The sequence below is a fragment of the Cebidichthys violaceus genome, unplaced genomic scaffold, assembly GCF_023349555.1.
Source record: "Cebidichthys violaceus isolate CVI_PGR_0920_01 unplaced genomic scaffold, fCebVio1.0.p SCAF_58, whole genome shotgun sequence".
Lineage (NCBI taxonomy): Eukaryota > Metazoa > Chordata > Actinopteri > Perciformes > Stichaeidae > Cebidichthys > Cebidichthys violaceus.
In genome coordinates this window covers 970,608-993,256 of record NW_027176794.1, presented here as the reverse complement: position 1 = coordinate 993,256, position 22,649 = coordinate 970,608, and the positions used below count along the sequence as shown (strand labels likewise).

The 22,649-nt window shown below is 44.5% G+C and overlaps 3 protein-coding genes across 3 annotated transcripts in view; all 3 read left to right on the top strand.

The window, feature by feature from the left end:
* The first annotated feature begins 1,884 nt into the window (after positions 1–1,884).
* tmprss7 (transmembrane serine protease 7) lies at positions 1,885–7,601 on the top strand. The gene is made up of 15 exons (XM_068732248.1): positions 1,885–1,947; positions 2,118–2,311; positions 2,387–2,422; positions 2,505–2,733; positions 2,844–2,968; positions 3,233–3,345; positions 3,450–3,556; positions 3,751–3,887; positions 4,612–4,719; positions 4,831–4,938; positions 5,020–5,136; positions 6,210–6,405; positions 6,596–6,864; positions 7,077–7,213; positions 7,346–7,601. Exons 1-15 carry the CDS (start codon positions 1,898–1,900, stop codon positions 7,505–7,507), a joined length of 2,088 nt encoding a protein of 695 aa, XP_068588349.1. The 5' UTR covers positions 1,885–1,897; the 3' UTR covers positions 7,508–7,601.
* A 695-nt stretch (positions 7,602–8,296) lies between these two features.
* On the top strand, positions 8,297–16,590 carry LOC137888766 (suppressor of tumorigenicity 14 protein homolog). The gene is made up of 19 exons (XM_068732247.1): positions 8,297–8,474; positions 9,096–9,282; positions 9,392–9,516; positions 10,649–10,716; positions 10,856–11,049; positions 11,291–11,386; positions 11,605–11,824; positions 11,934–12,076; positions 12,229–12,326; positions 12,503–12,612; positions 12,800–12,933; positions 13,100–13,204; positions 13,382–13,486; positions 13,566–13,679; positions 13,821–13,940; positions 14,033–14,216; positions 14,296–14,567; positions 14,714–14,850; positions 15,271–16,590. Exons 1-19 carry the CDS (start codon positions 8,394–8,396, stop codon positions 15,436–15,438), a joined length of 2,661 nt encoding a protein of 886 aa, XP_068588348.1. The 5' UTR covers positions 8,297–8,393; the 3' UTR covers positions 15,439–16,590.
* Positions 16,591–17,342: 752 nt separating this feature from the next.
* Positions 17,343–22,649, top strand: part of flt1 (fms related receptor tyrosine kinase 1) — a 35,161-nt gene continuing 29,854 nt past the window's right edge. The window contains exons 1-3 of the mRNA XM_068732310.1: positions 17,343–17,660; positions 20,372–20,468; positions 21,183–21,388. Coding sequence (XP_068588411.1) covers positions 17,603–17,660; positions 20,372–20,468; positions 21,183–21,388 — 361 coding nt within the window. The 5' untranslated portion in view covers positions 17,343–17,602. The remainder of the gene's footprint in view (positions 17,661–20,371; positions 20,469–21,182; positions 21,389–22,649) is intronic.

Below are 22,649 nucleotides of genomic sequence, written 5' to 3'. Positions count from 1 at the left end.
AGAGCAAACACGGTAGACTTTTTGTGGTGGTTGAATATTAGATAGATAGAATTAGATAGAAGGCAACGATAGGAGTTAATGAATGAAACATTAGCCATAGGACTGGAGGAGGTACGTCGCCATCAGCGAGCTCACCGTTTCTCTCATGCCAGGATCTGGTTTCACACGCCTGTCGACTGTGCATCCAAACGCTGCTCTGTGCGGCTCTACGCGGTTTCTTGCCGTTTTTCATAAGGCAGTTTTTGCTGAAGGAAAAGAGAATGGATCTTAAAACCCGGAAATCGGGAATTAGGTGATAGAGGCTTGAAGGGATGCCTGTGTCATGGGCACAGAGCGCGAGGCCAGCGAGAAGACAAGCGGAGATGATGATGCATCTCAACTGGAAGCTGCCAGTGTAAGTAAGAAATATCTTAATGTGGGGGTTATTATTCTAGAAGTAACTTAAACTACAACATTTGAAATCTTCATTTGAATCAATTAAATCCTTTAATTTTAATTTGGAATATAGACATTATACAGATATTAAAACCTGGAGCTTTGAGTGGACATAACATTAAAACCTTTAACACCTCTTTTGTCATTGATTAAATGTGTAAAATAGATTAACTTTTTTTTCCCGTGGGAATCTATATCCCACTAACTTGTGATGGATTAAGTGCCGCTTGCACAGTATGGGATGACACTGGATGAATAATATATGTGCATTGGGTAACTCAATGAGAGCCGAGTGCTGCATCTGATGGAGTTACCGTTGCTGTCAGGCTTTCTTCTCAAGCCAAAGTGACCAGTAATGGAGCGTCATTAGTGGCAGACACAAGCTTACTTCACTGTTGGCAGATCAACGGCTAAATGGGAAGGCTTTGTTTGACTTTATGAGCATTGATGTTTTTTTGATGCATGCTGTGACCTTGTACTATTATAACACTTGCCCACCCATGTCTCTGTGCATTCTGGATTGATTAGCATATTGTTCAGCCTACTGTAAGCTAAACTAGCTGACCTGGATGAGGTACAGTGATAAGCGATGAATGGTAGAAGCAAGGTTATGCGCTCTTGATCTTTTTCCAGTAATTTAACCTCCTTGTGGTCCTCAAAGTGCTCTCTTGTGCCCTTTTGTCCCAACACTGAATCCTGGAAAGTTCTAATGCACGGCGGACCTACAGTGTCAAGAGACTTGTGCTTTACATATCATTTCAGCATCATTAACCGTATCCCCATTAGAATCCACACAGATTGACATGACCCCTCGAAAAGGGCAAGTTAAATTTACTGCCGCCGCGATGGGCGCTTTGCATTATAGTGTGAATGTGTGCTCCCTCCCTGGCTTGTAGATTGCAGATGTGTCTGTGGAGGTGGCCACAGTTGACCACACTCTGCGCAAGATCTGCAGGAAGTACAGGAAGACTAGACGGAAGCCCAAGGGACTCAAGAGGCTGCAGGCCCGTCTGTTGAGCATCCCTCACCTGGCTGTCATCATCGCAGCGGTGGTGTTTGTGGTGGTGATTATCATGTGGTCCCTGCTGTGGGTCTTCATATGTAAGTGAGAGGATTCTTATACTTAAGTCCCATATTAACATCTTTATAGCCTATGATTACAAGACTGCATCAAAGTGGAACGTCACCGTATAATGCAAGTTTTGACTTGATTTAATTAGTTCGCAGGGAAAGCAACAGTGGAGCGTATTTTGCCGGTGTGTTTCGTGTTGCCAACGTGGAGTTTATCCCGGAGTACCGCCAGGCAGAATCCCATGAGTTTGTATCCATGGCAAACAAAATACAACACGTGGTACGTATTGATGTAACGCTGTTATTTACCTGATGGTTAGTGCTGAACCAGGATCTAAAGAGAGTCTTACAGTTAATTGCTGGTGTCTCGTAGGTGAGCAATGTGTACAAGATGTCCTCAGTGGCCCGACTCTACAAGCAAGCTGTCATTTCAGACCTCAGGTACAGTGGGCCTGTTAGTCATCATCATCATGAAGCACAAAGAGGTCCAGCTGATATTTATCTTTCGCTTTGTGCTTTTGATTCCGGCTTCAAGCATCAACACTTATTTACGGCTGAGCGACACACCCTGTTTTTAAAGTGTTAATGCAAACCCTATTTTCCTCACACAGTAACAACAACAAGGGCGGTGTGCTGGTTCATTTCTGGATGGTGTTTGTGGTCCCTCGATTAAAGAGCCCAGCAGTGTGTGAGGAGTGTGTGGAAGCCATTTTCAGAGACTCGGTCCACACCAGCCTGATGAACAGGTCCTCCGTAGGCTACCTGCTGGGTCTCCCAGTGGATATAGACTCCATCCTCATCAATGGTCCGTCAGTGTGTTGACATGTGCATCCTAAAAGTGTGTATCAATGCAGAGACTGATTATTGTGTCTTCCTCCAGCTGTTCAGCGATCAGATTATTCATCAAATGGAGCAGGTGAGAGATGATGCTTAAGTGTAATAAAACTTAGACTGTATGTCATAATGTGTGTCCATGAAGGTTTCTTTCTCCTCCCCAGGCTCACAGTGTGTAGATAAGCTGTATGCCAACCTTCCTGGGCAGAGCGTCCCTTTAAACGTCTTCTCGTCATGGGGTGGTGTGAACTGCCATGTGAAACTCACCGCTGTCCCCGGCTCTATGATCCGTCTGACCGTCACCTCCTTCCTCATTGAGCCCAGCGACTGTGTGAATGATGCCCTGACCGTGTACGACGCCCTGCTGCCCATGAGAGGGCGCATTCTGCACAGGTCTGTTTTTCCACATATTAGCAATCCCAAAGGCTTTTATTCCAATACGTCACTGTATTTTCTCTAAAACATAAACCTTACATAAACTAAAGTGTGTCTCTGTGCTGCAGGATGTGTGAGCCAGTGTCCAGCTCATTCTCCCTGGTGTCTACCTCCAATGTCATGCTGCTGTCCTTCAGAATGACCAACGGCAACAAGAGCTTCAGAGGACACTTTGAGGCCTTTGTTAAAGATGGTATGACACATTTACCTTATATGCCAGTGGTTGTGTGTGTGTGACCCCTATACACATGTCTATGAGCCGTGAACAGTACCAGAGGGGATAAGACTACCTACGAATTCAGTAGAATAAAAACATTGTTTTGGGTTTTAGAAAGATGTTTTTGATTCTCCCCTGTTTCATTTTTCATCTTCGGACCCCTGAGATTTATCTAGAGACCACTTTGGGATTCACTGGGGGTGAAAGTATATTCCTTGAGTCTATCTCTGTGTCTCTCAGTGTGTATGTCTCAAATTGAGACCCAGTTAGAGCCTGACATCACTGGTCAAATCTACAGCCCCTTCCACCCCAGCCTTCTGCCCCCTCAGTGCTTCTGCACCTGGAAGTTCGAGGTAAAGCACACACTCATACCTGACTTGTAAAACTGTGGCTGAGTTTTTCTTTACTGGTGACTTTGAATAGCTTTTATTGATTGTGTACTCTGTATTTTTTCTAGACCCCCAACAGTGCTTTAGGAGTTGCTCTGCAGTTTCACAACTATGTATTGAAACCAAAGGAGGTGAAGGGCTGTGAACATGGCTGGTGGAAGGTCAATGAAATCATGTATGTGGACATAGGTTTAAAGCTAAATTAAGTATTTCAGATAACTGTCCATTTTTACAAATATCTACAATCATAGACCGTGTCTGATGATATATTATTTAGCCGTTAAGTTATTTCTTACATTGAATTCAATTCTTATTCATCCCGTGACGACACCCTGTGATGGTTTGTTGATGGTTGCTTTCCCTCCCCAGTTTCTGTGGCAGCTACGTGGGACACCACACGGTGTTTCGGATCGCCGACCACAGCCCAGAGGTGGAGTTTCGCTGCAGCTCACGTAACTCTGCTCAGCCTTTTCAGGCGTCTTACAGCAGCTACAATATCAGCCAGCGTAAGCACAACTCATTATACAGGATACAGGATATACTGTAGGAAATGACAGATCATAGGTGTTTCATTGTGCTTCGGTGTGAATGTGAGTTAATTACTTTGTTTGTAGATTCTAAAAAGTACAATTACAGAGAGAAAACATTGGAAAAATAGACATAAAAACATTTTATGGATATTTTGAATCCATTTTTGGACCTGTTTTAGCATTTAAGTAGATTCACTTTTGTCAATGTAGCTTTTGTGTCATTCACATAGTTTTGAGCGGCATAAACACAGAAGCACCTTGTGGTGTCTTTTAGCCACTAGAGTAGAAATAATGCAGCAAAAGCAACTTTTGTTAATGCACTTAATTTGTCTCTTTCCCCACTTATGCCACTGATGTAACAAGTTCTAATGCATTAAGAGATTTTCTAAATAAAATTCCGCTGTGCATACGACTACTGACACCTACAGTGTCCATCTGACCGCCACACATTTATATTAATATTTTACTTTTGCATAATTTACCAGTAAACTGTAATCTTTCAGCGTTCTCACCTCCACAATCGGTGTCGCTCTCGCTGCCCTGTAATTATGTATTCTCTTCTGGTTCACAAACCTTTTTTTATCAATAATTGCAAGGCCAAGAAGAACTTGAGAAAACAAAGTGTGTGTGTGTGTGTGTGTGTGTGTGTGTGTGTGTGTGTGTGTGTGTGTGTGTGTGTGTGTGTGTGTGTGCGCACCAGCCTGTCTGGAGAGCCACTTCCTGTGCTCCACAGGACTGTGTGTGGAAAAGAGTCGGCGCTGTGACGGCCTGGACGACTGCCAGGATGAGAGTGACGAGGTCTTCTGCTGTAAGTTGTCCTATGAGATACATAGTACTGGTTGCTGATAACACATAACGCTGTCTTTTGATTGTATTTGGAATCAGTCACACATTGGAAAAATGTTGCATATCTTCACAGCGAGGCCGTCAAAGAACTGCGGTGGCAACAGCCCTCTACATCCTTTGTTTGTGTGCAACGGAGAGACGGACTGCACCAATGGAATGGATGAGATCAACTGCACTCAGGGTAAGAATCTTTACAATGAATCTATGTCCCTTTTTACCATTTAACCAGTAATAATTGCAATATGTTCTCTACTTTTGTCAGAAACAACCTGCTCTGCAATCAGGTATCAATGCAACAGTGGCTCCTGCATCTTGAAGAAAAACGCAAAGTGTGATGGTGTTCTTGACTGTCAGGACCACAGTGATGAGGCTGACTGTGGTGAGCTCACATTACCTGCTCCATGTGCACATCTTCAAGTGGCAGCATAAAGAAAATAAAATCAATATCATTACAGACGTTTTTTTATATATATTTCTGCATCCACCTCTTTTTCTAGTAATAAATCTTGCACCTTGGGTCTTTAAAATGTCAACATGTGGTATTATGCAAAACCGCTTATTTTTTGTAAGACACTATACCTAAACACATTTTTAATAACTCAACTGTTCTGCCCTCCATCATCCAAGTTCCAAACAAATGTAGGTTGAATTATGGAAGTAAGATGCTGTTAAAATGCTGTTTCCTCCACCTTTTATCATCTTAATATTTTGCCTTCTTATCAGCATAATTGCAGTCAGGAACCTTTCTTAAAGCTGTTTTTCACTAAAATGAAGACCAGTTCAATGATTTATCAACTAGCCCAGGATCACACACGTTTGGTTATGTTCCACCTGAGTTGTTGGCTCATTTTGAAGCAACTGATACTGATTATAGTGCCGCTACACTGCCAGTTCTCTGCCAGAGCCTTCATGTGGCTTCATGAGAATGTTGTCCTTATTTTATAATCCACTGGGCAGCATGCACCAAACCTGCTGACCTGCAGCACTGAGGTGACCCAGCTGTAATGGCTCTCTCTGTTCACTGTTATTTCATCATAATGGGGTCTCAAGGTGACGGGAACAGGCTTGCCTTTGATCACTCACTGATTTGAGACAATATTGTACATGCACACACACACACACACACACACACACACACACACACACGTCAAAGCTCTACTTTTTAATAAGGCGGCAGCAGTCATGGTGATGACTCAGTATGTCAGCATAGAAAACCCAATGTAAACCAACACTGATACAGAAAACACTGAACTATAAATTCATAATAGATCTATAAACTGCACGTGGTCACAATAATAGTAATAACGTGGATTGCTTTGTCTCTCGTTGAGGGATTTGTAGTATACTGCACATGTCCATATATGTTGTGTTCTGTGCTCCTTTACAATAAAACCAAAGTCCAGTATAATGCAACCTGTATAACAACAGTATCCATCTCTGTGTGCTCCTCAGCCTGTGGTCGTCCCTCCTCAGTGAAGAACGTTGGTTCATCCACAGGACGAGAGCGTATCGTAGGTGGAGATAACTCTGTGGAGGGGGAGTGGCCGTGGCAGGTCAGCCTCCACTTCTCTGGTAACCTGTACTGTGGTGCTTCTGTCCTCTCCTCTGATTGGCTCATCTCAGCAGCACACTGCTTCAGCAAGGAAAGGTCAGTCACACTCACTCCTGTTATGGTTATATGATCACATATTTGAAATATAGAGCAGCAGGACTGTATTTCAAATATAGGCCTGCTGCTCCATCTTAATGACAACTCATCTGCTTTTGAGTTTTATCAAAGACAGTATGATCGACAAAATGTCTTCCTCCGGTGACCCTTGACCTCTGACCCCACCAAGGCTGTCTGACCCGCGTTACTGGAGCGCCCACCTTGGCATGCTGACACAGGGCAGTGCCAAACACGTGGCGGAGATCCAGCGGATCGTGGTGCATGAGTATTACAACGCGTACACCTTCGACTATGACATCGCCCTGCTGCAGCTGAAGAAGCCCTGGCCTCCCTCCCTCAACCCGCTGGTCCAGCCTGTGTGCCTGCCGCCCTCCTCCCACACTGTCACTGACAGCCATCGCTGCATTGTCACCGGGTGGGGATACCGCTCTGAGGAGGGTGAGCAACACTGTGGATTTTATACACTGTCATACAGTATTTAGATACATGCTCCTGTGCTCCTTTTTTCCAGCTCCATTTGTGAAGAGAGCCTCTTTATCAACTCCTGCACTCTTCATAAGCTACTGCTAATGTCAACTTAAAGCTGCCCAGATGTGTATATATTCATATCTGTCATTTGCATGATCTATGTCCATCTTGCCCCCCTGCAGACAAAGTGCTGCCCTCCGTGCTGCAGAAAGCAGAGGTGTCCCTCCTGAGCCAGACTGACTGTAAGAAGAGCTACGGACCTGTCTCATCACGCATGCTGTGTGCCGGGGTCCCCTCTGGAGAGCGGGACGCCTGCAGGGTGAGCTCACATCTGACTGAATCACCCATAATTACCTGCGTTTTAATGTATACTACTGGATGTGAAGCTTTGAAAGTTGGTGGATATTTTTCTAATGTTCTTTCTGCATCAACTGCACTTTTTGTTTCTCAGGGCGATTCAGGGGGTCCTCTGTCCTGTCAGGGACCAGGCGGGGGTCGCTGGTTCCTGATTGGTATCGTCAGCTGGGGGGCGGGCTGTGGCAGACCCAACCTGCCTGGGGTCTACACCAGGGTCAACAAGTTCACCTCCTGGATCTACAGCCATATCAGTTGACATGATGAAGCTCTTATTCATCCAGTGCCAGCAGATGTTTAAATATTCTGTCGCTCACACCAAATAAAAGCATCATCAGTGTACTGTGCATTTATTCAAGAGCAATGTTTGCCTTTTATGTGTTATTCATGTGTGACTCAGGTATACACCCCCAGCTAAGCCAACAGGAAGTGCTTTGAAAAATTTTAATTCTAATAAAGTATCTTAGCTGCATTCCTCCCTCCCTCATTCTTGGACTATAAACCCATGTTAGAATAAAAATAATAATAATAACTTTATTTATATAGCACCTTTTAAAACCAGAGTTTACAAAGTGCTTTGACAGACAAAGCAGCAAAAGCAAGGCAATAATAATAACAGAAAGCACAGGGAGACAGTCACTGTTACACCCTGTTATGTCCTGTTACACCCTCACAGTGGTCAAGTTTGGTGCCAAACTTTCTAATTGCAGTTTTTCATGCTTTGAGCCCCCATGGAGCATCCAGTGGCCCAGCAGCCGAGCCCCAATTGTTATACCTCGTACACGTTTCCATCAAGCACCCCTTTGTGCCTCCCAGCTTTACTCCCGCATACACAGCGAGGAAGTTTGCCCACAATATCTGCTGCACTGATGGTTGTGGGGATTGTAGGCTTAGCCCTTCATAGTGCTCTCATTGTCCCCCGCACTGCATTATGGGGCTCCGTGTGACACCTGCCGCCCAGTTCAGGTAAACGGGAGGCGGTGAATGCTCGCCGCATCCGAGCCGCTCAGGTCGGATTTCTGCGCTTTTTTTTTTTTTTTTTCAAAGGAAGCGACAGTGGGGGTTTCCTCTCTCTCTCTCTCCATCGTTTCTATGCCTGAGGTATTGTTGCACATCGCCTCTCCGGAGCTAAACGGGACAGTGCTATGAGGACTCTCCCCAAAAGCAAAACTTGCGAAGTGTACTGCGTCTCCGGGCATGGACTATCAGGCTGCTCCGCTGCACAGGTAAGGCACCATCAGTGTGCTCTTTTAATTGCGCGTAAAGGGCATTTGTGCCAAACATGACTTTGTTTTCTGTTAGAACTGTTCTATCAATATATGATATATACTGTATATAACGACATTTGTCAGTTTAACTTTGGTGAACCATTTTTATTCTTTTTTTTGCAAAATCAAAATGCTGCACAATAACCAGAACCCATCAATCCCAGTCAGCCACTGCTCATCTTAATTGCGAAATGTGTCTCTACGGGTAGGCCTATGTGGGTGTCTTTCTCACGTCAGTATGTCCACATCAGGGTGAATCGCTTGATTGAGTGCTGACACCGCAGAGCCAGGCCGTGGGAAAGCAGACTCGTCTAGCCACGCTTTGTCTGCTCCCCCGGGGAATCCTGCCAACCCCTTAACTGTTTTAGGAGATCCTTTCAGCTCAGAGATGCTCACCGTTACTCTCCCTGAATCAGTGGCTGCTCAGCCATTAAATCGATGTCTCATAGATTTTGGCAGATAGGCTGCTTTTTCTTTATTGCCATGCACACAAGAGTAAAATGCAAACAATTAAAAGCAACTTGAGCACAGACATTAAAAGCCAGTATGATATTTGAGTCATGCCCTTGTCTCTGGAAGGGAGAGGGGGAGGTGAAGGAGCCCACCCAGTCACTGGGCCCCCCCACGAAGCCTGAGGACCAGGCGGAGCAGAAGGTGGAGGGGGCGCGAGCTCCGGTCTGTGGCTCCTGGAGGAGATGGATGTTAGGTCTCCTGCCTTTCTTTCCCTTCGCTGCTGCCATTGCGCTGACTCTCCACTTCCTAACATGTGAGTACTGACCTGCTTTTCTCCTGTCCTTAAAATGTGTTCATTTTGACTTACACCAGCAGTCACACAAGTGCACCTGTCTCAAAGCTCTATACCTCCTCCTCTCCAGCTCCGCCCTCCTCAGTGTTCTTCCTCGGTGGCAGTGTGGAGTTCCCAAACCTGAGCTTCTCCTCAGAGCTGACTGACTCCACCTCCCCTCAGTTCCGCCTGCAGGCTCAGGCTTTGAACCATTATGTAAGTGGAACGATGGACTTGTCTGTCACTGCCTCCCCTCTGAATGACACTTTAGAGTGCTGCTTGACCTTCCCGCTCTCAGCTGAAGCTGATCTTGCTGTTCAAACGTTGATACGGTTCACTGCAGCAGGCTACTAGTGTCTTTAATGTTGCGCTTTCAAAACAGCGCTGCCCTCTTTCTACTTCCCATTAATGTCTTTGCGTTCTTATTCGTTTCCTTTTCTCTTTATTCAGCTTTGTCCTCCACTCTCTTTCTCTCTGTTTTTTTTTCTGCACACCACTTTTCTCCCCTCTGTCCCTCTTCCCTGTCTCTCTCTGGTGGTGTTAAATGTAAAGCTGAAACAGGAGCTGGCCACTGTGTGTGTGCAAGTTCCCGAGACCCTCAGGGACAGGGCCCTTTCAGGGCTGAGGACAAGCCTGGCATTTGTGAGTCCAGCTAGGCCCAGGCAGCAAGAGTGAGAGGAAGAGCAGGCCTTCAATAAAAACATTGTCTGTGTAGCTTTCACACAATCAGCCACTCTGTGTGCCGAACACTACAGAGAGGAGGTGAACCTCAGTTTGACGCTGGGGGTTGAGAGGGAGAGACAGGGCAGTAGGGCAGGGCGGGATGACAGAGGGATTCGGGGCTTGGCAGAGATACGAGAGGGGGAATTTGGGATTTTGGAGCAAAAGGTCAGATACTCGGCTGAACATTCTTGCTGAGCAGTGGATATATGGCAAGTTGATGGGTGTAAATCCTCCAAACTCTACACTGACATAGTGTAATGCGCCTTTAGTCAGCTGTGAGGGTGAGTTAGCAGGCTTGTTAAGTGGTCATAGTATCTGTACAGCCATCTGTTCATTAAAGAACAGGTGAACTCAAGGCCAGGAGCCCATACCTTCCAGGGTCCGAACTCTACACGGCCAGCAGGTAGAGACACAATGGAGCTCTGTACTGTTCAAAGTCAACATACACACAAGCAGAGGTTGATACACACACACAAGAACAATGCTTTTGTTGAACTCAGGCGTGTTCGACCAGGTGTGTTCATGTGTTACAAGTGAAAAGTGACCTCACTTGCACCGCTGTGATGTCACACCTATAGTGTACAGTATGTGGTCAACCATCCTTTTTTGTCCTTTTTAAAAACAGTTCTCAGACCTCTACGAGTCCTCGCTGTGGAGCTCTTACTACCTGCACTCAGGAATTACTGCCTTCAGGTTTGATGCACTAACAAAAACCCGACTGATGAAATGACATGTGCAACAGTTCATACATAAAAGGAGCATGCACGACAACAACATACTCGGCTATGTGTCCCTTGCAGAATAGCAACATTGTAAACCCTTTGTGTGACAGTGAAGGAGCAGAAGGGCTCAATGTCTTCTACTGGAGTAAATTCTCCGCCCCGGACGCCGTTGCAGTGGCGTTCCAGAGGTCCGGCCCCGAGAGACTGCAGCGCAGGCTTCCTGGCAGCAACAAGGTGCAGCGGGACAGCCGCAACGAGCAGCGCTATTACATGGAGCAAGATGACGACATGCTCCACCTGCTGGGTAGAGGCTCTCACTGTATATTACGTGCACATTAAACACAAACATATGCACACAATATGCAATATGCAGATATTAGCTTAACATTATACAATAACTACTAATAAATTGATTTTAAACAGTTACATCCGTACATTTAAAACTCACAAATGCTTAACACACCATGACATTTATATAAGGGTATTTATTGCTCTAGAGTGGTCCTGAATTTGAGTGTTTTGGCATCTGCTGTGTGTGTATGTAGGTTTGGACCCTGACGACTTTGAATCAGAAGAAAAATCCGACAAGAGTAAGAATCCAAACAGCATCCAGAGCGGGAAGTGGCAGCTTGGCTTCCAAGGTGAGAGGAGCAAGGCTTTGACTTAATATCACAAAACCTTATGATCAGGTTTCTAATGACGAGTTAATAATTAGAGAAAAAGTGTGATCTCAACTTTTATGGTGGCCATTATTCAAGGCCTACATGCTGGGTCTGCTGACAGAACAGGAACAAGTGCGCTGAACATCGTTCATCTAAATATGTATATAAATATTTAATAAATCACTTCCTCTTTCTAGCGATGTCCTTTGATCTCTATGCCAAATATGGCAACAACCGCACCCTGAGCCTCGTGAGTCCCAAGAAGCCGTACTACCAGTGGCGTCTTCGTGTGCCGTCGGGTCATGTGGTTCGGCTGGTCATCCTCACCCTGCATGGTGCCACGCCAGGAAGCTGCACCGCCCACAAGCTCTCGGCCTACGACTTTTTACTTCCATTACAGAACAAGATAATCGCACGGTATAGACATCCATTCTCTGGTGCAGTGCTGATCTCATCTCTGTAATATGTCTCATTTGTATGTTATGTATGTATATATACATATCCTGGATGCATTTACCTGTCTCAGGTGGTGTGGGCTGCCTATTTCTGGTCCATCGCCTGTCATGAAGCTGACATCCTCTGGGAATGTGATGTTGGTCACCTTCTCCTTCAGCAGACAGAGAGATGGAGCAATCTTCAAAGCTTACTTCCAAGCCATCCCAAAAGCAGGTTTGGGTGCTCTCACGAACAGACCTGTTCTACAAATCGTGTGTTCTATGTTCATGTTTGTGTTGGAATGATTTATTTCCACTTATTAGCATATGTAGAGCAAAGTTGCAAGGCAATTATTGTGTATTTTGTGCGTTTCACTTCCCCTGCAGGTTGTGGAGGGTCGATTTCCTCCTGGAACGGCTCTATTTCCTCCCCCTACTACCCCTCTTATTACCCTCCTAACGTAGACTGCACCTGGACACTACGGGTGAGTGTAGACATACGTGCTTGTGTGTGTGTGTGTGTGTTTTTTTAAAACAGTGGAATAAGAAAGAGAAGTTGGAATGTAAGAGAGTGAAAGAGTGAATAATCCCTTTTACATTTAACCTGTCCACATTCCAGCATGTGGATGCTTTCTTTAGTTGTCTTTGGTTACTTTATCAGGCGCCGTTGCCAGGATACCTGATCTCCATGACGATCGTGATGATGGACATTCAGGATTCCTCGTCATCAGACGGTTGCGAGAAAGACTGGCTGGACATCGGAGGGGTCAAGTGAGTTGTGAAACTGAGCTGTGTGGCCCCATTAGCAACATTGGGTTAGCATTTCATCACTTGAATAAAAAAATGTTTTTACAATATTCACTTACAGTAAATGTGTTTTATCTCATAATTGGTTTATGTGGCTGCATGTGTGAGTTTAAAATTCAAATTCCTTACTTTTGTGCTCCTCTGCATCTAGACTGTGTAATCCAGTGTCAGACAGCAGCAAAAGGCGAGTCTACTCCTCTCCTCTCTCCCTCCACTTCCATTCGGACGAATCTCTCACCCACAAGGGCTTCTACTTGCTCTATCGCGCCTTCTCTCCAGAAGGCAGTAAGTCAAATTTGATGCCTCTCTCACTGCAATTTGCTCCGTCAGAGAGGCTAACTGATACAGCATGTTATTCATGAGGGAACTTGTCCACATATCCACATCTACACCAAAGAAAGTACTGTAATTCCAGAGAGTGCATTCAAATTCCACCCCTGTCTATCCCCAGCCTGTCCTCGGCAGTTTCGCTGCGGAGATGGACGCTGTATCCCTTTGAAGAAGGTGTGTGATGGAGTGAAAGACTGCTCAGACGGACGGGACGAGGCTAAATGCTGTAAGTCTGTTGCCTGAAGACAGTGTTGTAGATACAAAAGGGCTGTATACTTCCCATGTAGGTTTTTGATTTTTTTTCACACTTAATCTGAAAGACATGACCTTTGTGCTACACTCAGATTTGTATGTGTCTGTGTGTTTCTATGTGCATGTTTGCACATATGTGTAAAACATGTAGCATCCTGCAGGCCAGGTGAGGTGCTGTGTGGGAACGGCCAGTGTAAGCCTCAAAGCAGCCAGTGTGTGAGCTCCTGTGCAGACAGCAGTGAAGAGGGCGCCTGTGGTGAGAAGTCCGACACCGTCGTAACACAATCTGTGCTCGTTCTTGTTTTGATGATTAAAGCTTATGTGGTTGTTTTCAGGAGGTAAATGTCACCACATGTGTTCCAACAAAGTCTGTTTGCCAAAGTCTTCGGTGTGTAACGGTGTTATTGAGTGCAAAGATCGCAGCGATGAACTCAACTGTACCAGAGCGTGTGAGTGTTCAAGACGTCAGTCATCACCGATCAATTTAAATGTATTTTACTGCAATAAGTTGTGTTTCTAAGTACTTTTCTCTCCTTATTTAAAGTGCCCTTTGTTTCACTCTGCCTGATTATGTCTGTTAATCCCATTAGACCTTAAAGGCTGCTCCTCATCCTCATTCAAATGTGCCAACGGAAAGTGTGTAAGTAAGGTTAACCCTGAGTGTGACGGAGTCAAAGACTGCTTCGACAGCTCCGATGAACTGCGCTGTGGTAAGTTGTAATTGCAACTGAAAACTGAATGAAAGTCTTGTAAATTTCCAAAGAGATAATTTGTGCCTCCTCTGTCTCCCTGTGTGTCCCAGGCTGTGGCACCAGGCCCAGGAAGCGTACTAAGATAGTGGGTGGCTTTGACGCTGGGGCGGGGTCGTGGCCGTGGCAGGTCAGCCTCCAGATGGATCGTTACGGACACGTCTGTGGAGCCACGCTGGTCGCCAACCGCTGGCTCATCTCTGCAGCTCACTGCTTCCAGGACTCAGATGCCATTAAGTAAGAAAGACGCCTGGAAGCCTCATTATAATAATCATAATTTACATGTGTTCTGTGCCCATGAATGTTGTGTCTACAGGTACTCAGATGCCCGTGCGTGGCGGGCCTACATGGGAATGCGGGTGATGACTTCGGGGAACAACGGAGCGTCCACCAGACCAATTCGCCGGATCCTCCTCCATCCGCAGTACGACCAGTTCACCTCCGACTATGACATCGCCCTCCTTGAGCTCAGTGCGCCTGTCTTCTTCAATGACTTGGTGCAGCCTGTGTGCATCCCCGCGCCCTCACACACCTTCACAACAGGGACCAGCTGCTACGTCACAGGCTGGGGGGTCCTCATGGAGGACGGTAAGAGCTGAAGTTTACCAAAAAAAAGTAGGTTTTTAGATCTTGTGGATGTTTTGAAACGAGGCAATATGGGGCCAAAATAGACAAGCATCACAGCATGGTAACATTCATAATACCACAAGATGTTGTGCTTGCTTTAATTATAGGTGAACTGGCCGCTCGCTTACAAGAGGCCACAGTGAAGATCATCAACAGGAACACTTGTAACAAACTGTATGACGAGGCCGTCACTCCCAGGATGTTGTGCGCTGGGAACCTGCAAGGAGGGGTGGACGCCTGCCAGGTGAGTGTGTGCATCACTGTTGGTGTGTCGACGCACAAGTATGACATTTTATGGAATAATGACTTGTCTCACTGAATTCAAATTCAGTTTGATTTTCTACATTTCCCAGGATTCCTCTTTAAACCACAATAGAAAAATTTAAACTCAAACATTCATATTTCTCTTGGTCATGCTCTACATGTACTTCCCTCACTGTTCATGGAGGTGCTACTATCAACATAATGTTAAAGTGAAGCTAACTGCTGGTGGCAGAATACTGCTTATGCTCAAGTAGCTCACATCCTCTATGACATTGGATTTCTGTTTCTGCTATGAAAAATCACTTCAGCTGCTTTGGAAATGTTTTTATATTCTGTATTCATATTTATGTTCCTGTCTATTTGTCTGAACGTCCACCACTGTGCATTTGTGTTCCCTCAGGGTGACTCCGGAGGTCCGTTGGTGTGTCTGGAGCGAGGCAGGCGGTGGTTCCTGGCGGGGATAGTGAGCTGGGGTGAGGGCTGTGCGAGGCAGAACCGTCCCGGTGTCTACACACAGGTGGTCAAGTTCACTGACTGGATCCATCAGCAGACTAAAGGACAGGTGTGACTGAATATCACATGAAAAAAAGACAGACTTAACACACATGGATGAAGGTTTCAGACCTGAGTTCATCTTCACATTCAGTCATTTTGTTTGTCCATGGCCAGCAGGGGCATCATCCCTGCCCCATGCACACCAACCAGCTTTCTTTTTAAAAAAAATAGTGCTGAACCTGGTTATTAAATTGACTTGGTTTTTGGTCGCTGCACATTAATATAACAATACAGAATAAAAAAAACCCAATTCTGTTACAAAATCCTGCTGAAATTGTTAGCTTTGACTTTTCACTGTCTTTACACTTGTAGACTGAACTGTGGGTCAATATTTACTGCTCTACAGTTGATCGACAATTTTGACAGAGCAAGTATGCTTAAGTCTCCTCAATCAGATGGACAGGTCAGGCCAAAGTACGACAACCAGCCAGGTGCATGTAAATGTAGCCAATTACTTCCTGTTTCCTCACCCTCTTTCTTACATTTTCTAGCTACTTTTTTCACTTTGGAGATTGTGACCATGTCAGGTGTTGCCAACAAAAATCACAACAGCCCTTTTATTGAATGTGGAAAGAGTTCTCTTCCCACACACATGTAACCGTATATATTATTGTCCTCATCTACATTCGTCCATGTACTGTATATGTGTGTTCATGTGTTTAAGAGTTGTTGTTATTGTACTGTATGTGTATGTTTGTGCATTTGTATATCATGAGTTCATCTGAGTCATAGCCTTATGTCCAGTATATTCTGTAATTGTAGAGAAGTAAATAATCCCTCAATAGGAGGTGATAATATATTTTGCATTTCACTTTTAATGTGATTTAATTTATCTCTATGGTGCCTCCTTTGTACTTTATGCTCCATGAAAAGCATGATCACAGCTGCCCTTGAAGACATGATGCAGTTGATGCTGGCGTAAAGAGCAAATAAGATTATTAGGAGAGCAGCGTATACCAATCATTTCTATGCATACACGCTTGCATGTTGCTGTTTCTCCTGTGTCCAACTGTCATTCAGCTCACATCGCCACCCAGTGGCCAATCTGCACCTTTGTTTATTTTATGTCGTGAGAGAATGATGCACCTCACACCCAAGGGATTCAAAAACATGCAGTTTGCATCATTGTTTAATTTTATTATATGCTTTTACATTAAAGACACAATTTCAAACGCAGCAGGTCTCAACAAAACTGTTATTTGTTTCTGCATTTTTATTTTCACATTTATATTGTATTTTTTATTTCTTATTATGCTGTCCATCAGAGAAATGTAGCTTTTTGTCTTTTTCTTAATTTAAACTTGAGGCTGATACATTGCGAGTGATTCAGATGTATTTGGTGCTTTTGGCTGAAAAGAGTAGCTTACAATATGAGGCACCTGCACAGTACAGCCGTTTGTAGTCACAACTACGTTATCTGATGACGCCATGGTGTGAGCAAGAAGTCCCCATTTAACAGAGGGTAACTATCTAAGTGGTGAGATCAGTATTTTTCTAGTTGTGCAATGTATTGAATGCCTTTCCAAGCAGAACGCGTGTTTATTTTCTTTTTGGAAAAGAAAAAAAAGATCTGCAATTTGAAACACGCCTGTCAAGTTGTTGATGAGAACACCACCCCGGTTCCTCCGGTGCCTACGTGCTGATCAACCGGTGTGCAGCTGCCATGTATGTGCGCATCCTCTCTGTATTCAGTGGCGAGTTTTTCTAGCCTGTTGGAAATAACAGAACTTGCAGACTATTGGATAGGAAGTGGTCATATAATGTTTACATTCATTTTGAAAAGTGTGTCAAAAAGAAAGGCCTATTTTACTCACAGCTCACTGGCCCACTGCTTGAATTAAAAGGGGACTGCTCTTACGCGCGTTGGGTGTGAGGACTTCCGTGACGTCACCTATCCGGTGGCTGCACTGTGGGAACGGTATAAATCCGCGCCACTATCCAAATCGTTGGGAAAAAGTTGCACTGGAGTTCAAGCGCGGTGTCCTGTTGCGTGATCTCCCGCAGCTATCCTCAGGAAACCAACCGTCTCTGTTCACTGACCGTCCACGCTGAGCGCCACAGCCAAGTGCGCCGCGCTGTGTTGAGCCTTCTCTGGAGGGAGGGGAAACATCAGCAGGAATAAAACTTGTTTCATATTTTATATCTGCAACCTGCTCGCTGCATCAGAGTCGCCAGAGATGATGAATTTGATCCTAATCTGCCTGCTATGTGGAATGTATGGTGCTCTTGCAAAGGGTGAGTGACTTTGAGTTACCTTTGTTGATGCAATACCTTATGTAGTTATCATTCGATAGTTTAATTTAAACGGTTGTTAACTGCAAGGAAAGTGGTTGTAACCTGTAGAAAATAGCATTTAACCCACGACTGTTACCTACGATATTATTACACATAAACTAGAGGTTCCTGTAGGGTCGTAATACATCTTGACGCTCTTTAAAAACAGAGTTATCTGACCAAGGCAGAACATCTAGTCTTTACTTTGGAAGAAAACAAAAGATGCACAGATGTGCCTCTTCATTGTGGCGCGCTGTGGTGCGGCTGCTCATTTATTGGTCTATTAAGTGGTCGGTGCGGCCGTGTGTCTGAGGCTGTTCAGCTTGTAAACCTCTATTAGCGCTGATTGCAGAGACTGAGATAAGCGCTATCCTGCGGGACACTTGTTTGGATAATGCGGATCTCTGAAGCCCGGCTCATTGTCCGTTTGGCCCCGGTTGAATGGACTCACGCAGGGCGATGTTTCCTGAGTCTAATGAAACTTCTGATTTAAAAAAAAGCGAGGGGTCATGACCGGCTGAAGGAAAACATGTGGGCAGAAGCCGGGGTTAATCTGTGCTCATTGCTAAAACAGTCGGGAGGTTGCTTTTAAATTCCCCGCAGACGTTGCGGTGTTATTGGTCGCTTGGAAGTATTTCGTGGTTAAAAAAGAAAAAAAGCTAACTTTGCGTTTCCCTGCAAAATCAAACTATGCGCAAATAACAACAAATTAAGAATTGCATATGCATTGCCTGATTTGACATGGTAAATAGATATGATCACAGTTACCACAATATGTGCCTTGATTAACTATTAATTAACCTCATTTGTTTTTAAAAAACAATATTTTTAAATGCCTTCTCTTATGTTTTTCCAAAACTTTATATTTAACTAAACTAACATCACTAATTAACGCATACCAATTGGCACCTATAGGATGCAACTGCAAGGTCTAGGAGTGTAATTAGGCAAGATCATGTGCAATTTAGATGTTTTTCTTTTCAGTCAATGCACTAATTTGTCAATCAACAAATACTTTTAACCCAAAGTAGTAGAATAATTATATTTACATGATAATAAATGGGTGTTGAGTCTTAATGTACAACATGCATACCTCACCATCCATTCCTATACATTTCACATACTTAAATATATATATATATATATATATATATATATATATATATATATATATAATGATTGTACCCATCTCAATGTTGTTTCATCCCATCAAACTGCAGAAATTATTTAAATTTCTTCACCTTAAAGCTTTTGAGATTAGATACAGGGATTTCAGACGGAAATGTCTTGAGGTGAAAGTGTATTCAGTGTTAAATATCGCTTTTGTTTGAATAATATATATATATTATTTATATTCTCAAGTGAGTCTTCCAAAATTCATGATGAAGTCAGTTGGAGTTATTTTTCCTCAGTAGTAATCAATATGTGTGTGTGTGTGTGTGTGTGTGTGTGTGTGTGTGTGTGTGTGTGTGTGTGTGTGTGTGTGTGTGTGTGTGTGTGTGTGTGTGTGTGATGAAACTTGCCACAAAAGCAGATTTTCACATGATTTTCACTTCCTGTGGTTGGAAATATGATATTTGGAAACAAAAGACAATATTAGTGAAGTAGCCAGGAAACTGTACTAAATTATTTGAAAATGGTGCTTTTAGACACTTAACAGCTTGTTGAAAAGGCCCCATGAAGGCTTGGAGGAGATCCCTAACTTCCTCTCTGTCTTCCCTCACCCTGCCATGTGTGTTTCTCACTCACACAATGTGAAATCCAAGGAAATAGTATAGGAAGTGCTTGCAGTGTGAGTAATGCTAGAGCTGCTCAATGGGGCATCCTCTGGGAACAATGATGCTGACAATGAAGGGTACTAATGGACGTGATAAACTAACTCACTGCTCTACAAGTGATTTAACTACTCTCAGAGCAGTGAGACGGTTGTCTTCTGAAGACTGTTTTGACCTGCGTGTTGCACACTCTGTGAGGAGCAGTCACGGTGAAGGACGAACTTCCCTGAATGATGTTTCCGCTGTTGTTGGGAGGAAGGAAGGGCGGACACACAGTCGTCTTTATCTCTCATTAATAAACCTCAGCGATGGAGTGGAGAAATGCCTTTATTTGATAAACAAGAGGGACACTGCTTACGCATTTCCACACAAGTTGTCAAGTGGCCTGAGCGAGGAGATGTGCAGGGGGGTCACACATGCTGTGGCCTGGATGGAGTATGTGCTGCGGAGCCGGGACTCACCAAGACTGGTTCTGCAATCAGTCAAAAGTCCGGTTTAGTCTGGTTTGAAATGGACAGAGCATAAAGGGACTGTCCAAAATATTTATTGGTTGTTAAGTATTTTGTCTTCCAGGATTTCCTCAGAAAGTGGTCTCATGTAGATCCAGGTCGACAGAAAGAGATTTGGACAGTCCCAATCATATTATTAGATTTTAATATAATTGCATCCATCATTTTTGCTTCAATGAACACTCGGGACTTATTAGAAAGTAAACATCCTGCCCAGATGTCCCTAAAGAATACTGAATAATGAATCTCTGGAGAGGTCCATATGTCCATAGATAAAGCCTTATCACCTTATAATTACTGTAAGACCAGACTACTATTGATGCACATATTCAGTGATCTAGTTCTGGGATGTTGCTTCTGATTCTCATCCTCTCTCTTGCCTCTGCAGACAAAGATCAAAAGAAGAAGTACAGCGTTCCTATTCTGGATGTGAAAACCCGGCAGCTGGTCCTTGACACCAACCAGACACTACTGCTCAGCTGCAGGTAAGTTTCAGCTAGATAGATCCAGGCCGGAAAAACCTTAATTTGGGTAACCGTGATACACGGCAATCACCATCTTTGACACCTGTGAATCAAAGCAAACACCATCTTTAAGCCTTAATATCTTTCTATAAAATTAGAATGTAATTACAAATCATTGAGGCACTAAGTTGTTGTAGAAGTGATTTACTCACGGTTTTCCCAAACCCAAATCTCTTTCACCAAGAGATTTGCAAAATCAAAACGAACTTCATTCACATTTTTTCCATCATTCATGCAGACTTGTTGGTGGATTAATTTGTAGCTACATTAAGATACTGCTGGTTTGAGTCTTGTATAATATAATTTTTTCCCATTTTCCCTCCAGTTATGTTTCTTATACTCTCAATACATACGTTTTTAATAAAATATCTCTTCAACAGTTCCTAGCCAGTGGTCCTGTCTTACTTTGCATTTTAGCCAAAAATTGGTTGCTTCATATTACACTCTCTACAAGTTTCATCAGGGTGGTCCAAGTTTAGAGGGTTTTTATTCTCATTTTTTACACTCAACACAAATAATATCATATAATCAAAAGAAGAAACTAACTCATGAGGGATTTAGATTTTTAAAAAGCCCTTTATAGCATCTTCCTTCGCTGAATGTGAATGCACATGCAACGATTGCCAAGTGATTTCTAAGCAGACTTTTATTTAACCCCTTGTACCTGTTGACCAGGGGTCGCTGGGAGCTGGCATGGGCGTTCCCATCAGGTTTGGCCAAAGATGAGGTGCAAGTGGAGGAGTCTCGCTGTGGGAGGAAAAGCCAGCATTACTGCAGCGGTTTGACAGTCAGCAGCACCCGGGCCCAGCACACCGGCCTGTTCCGCTGCAGGTACCAACACCGAACCCGAAAACAGAGCTCCGTCTATGTCTATGTCACAGGTAAGACTCTGCTGCCCCGAGGTGCAAGAGCACAACTGACACTTCTTTTCTGTTTCTCTAGCTGCACTCATTGAACACCCCCTGACGCCTTCACGCCTTCACCCCCTCATGCGTATGTTTATATCTCCAGGTTAAACAGGATGTGATGGGTGCTAAATACAGACCAATGCCAGGGAGCCAATTATATCCCATCACTGTTTGTCCCAACAACACATCCTTCTAGATGAGTCTGGCTCAGTTTCATCCCACTCCTCCCCAGCCACTCTTTTCTCAGCCTGGGCCTACCTCCCTGTTGTCTATATATAAAACTTTTTTTACTTTCATTTACGTGCTACCTCGAGGCCAGGAATAGCCCAGCTGCTGAAAGGCTCAGGCCTGGGCAGAGTTTCCCAGGGCATCAGCCTTATCTGCTCTGCTCAGCCTTGCTTGAAGCATCCTGTGCTTGGGGGAGGAGGGGAAGGACTTGAAGGGGGTGTGCTGGGAGGGGATGTCGCTGTGTCTCTCCAAGGTGGCGACGGGGAGGTGTGTGGAAGTGTGTGTGTGTGTGTGTGTGTGTGAGGAGCTGAGAAGGATAAGATGAAGGCCAGCGGCTCAGCGGTATCAAGGGGTAGAGGAGGCACGATGTCTACCCAGCCAGCTCCTCCCTGTCCTGGAGGGTGACGCTGTTTGGGCTGGGCTGTGCTGAGCATGGAGCTGGGCTGGAGGCCAGGGTCACAGGGCACGCTACTGTTTGGCCAACAGGACCCTTGGGGGCCATCAATCGCTCAGGTCAGCATGTCCATTAAGCATCAGACTTGGCCTGCGGCTCTGCTCAGACGTTGCCTCCCTCCCAGAGTCCTCTAGGAATCAAAGCAAGAGAAGGAAGCCCTCAGTCCGCTAGTCCTTTGGGTACTTTTGTTCAAATGTTCAGAGATTTTCTTTCCTTGAGTAACACCCTACGGTAACAAACAATACAGTGAGCAACACCCACACTTTTCAATGGCACAGCACTATTACAGTAGTCGAGCTGGGAGGAGAAAGCTCAGAGAGGCCGTTTGATTGCTTCTAAACAATCTGTGTGTTTATTGTTGACTACATGCAGTCATTTGCTGAATGGGTATTCAATGAGTGGGTGTGGAGGACAGAGTATGTTTACGAGTGTGTGTCTGTTTGTTTTTGTTTGTTGCTGAGATTGATACTTGGAAGTGTGTGTGTTTGTTTGCGTGTTTGTGCATATAGGCAGGTGATTGTTTTCTTTCCTTTCTCTGTGTGCATGAAATTA

Excerpts from the sequence above, each read along its gene's own strand:
- tmprss7 (XM_068732248.1), top strand. The coding sequence starts at position 1,898 with ATGTCCTCAGTGGCCCGACTCTACAAGCAAGCTGTCATTTCAGACCTC. Across the intron at positions 3,888-4,611 it reads CAGCTACAATATCAGCCAGC|CCTGTCTGGAGAGCCACTTC; the intron begins GTAAGCACAACT and ends TGTGCGCACCAG. Across the intron at positions 4,939-5,019 it reads TGAGATCAACTGCACTCAGG|AAACAACCTGCTCTGCAATC; the intron begins GTAAGAATCTTT and ends TACTTTTGTCAG.
- LOC137888766 (XM_068732247.1), top strand. The coding sequence starts at position 8,394 with ATGAGGACTCTCCCCAAAAGCAAAACTTGCGAAGTGTACTGCGTCTCC. Across the intron at positions 10,717-10,855 it reads TCAGGAATTACTGCCTTCAG|TGAAGGAGCAGAAGGGCTCA; the intron begins GTTTGATGCACT and ends TTTGTGTGACAG. Across the intron at positions 12,077-12,228 it reads CCAAGCCATCCCAAAAGCAG|GTTGTGGAGGGTCGATTTCC; the intron begins GTTTGGGTGCTC and ends CTTCCCCTGCAG.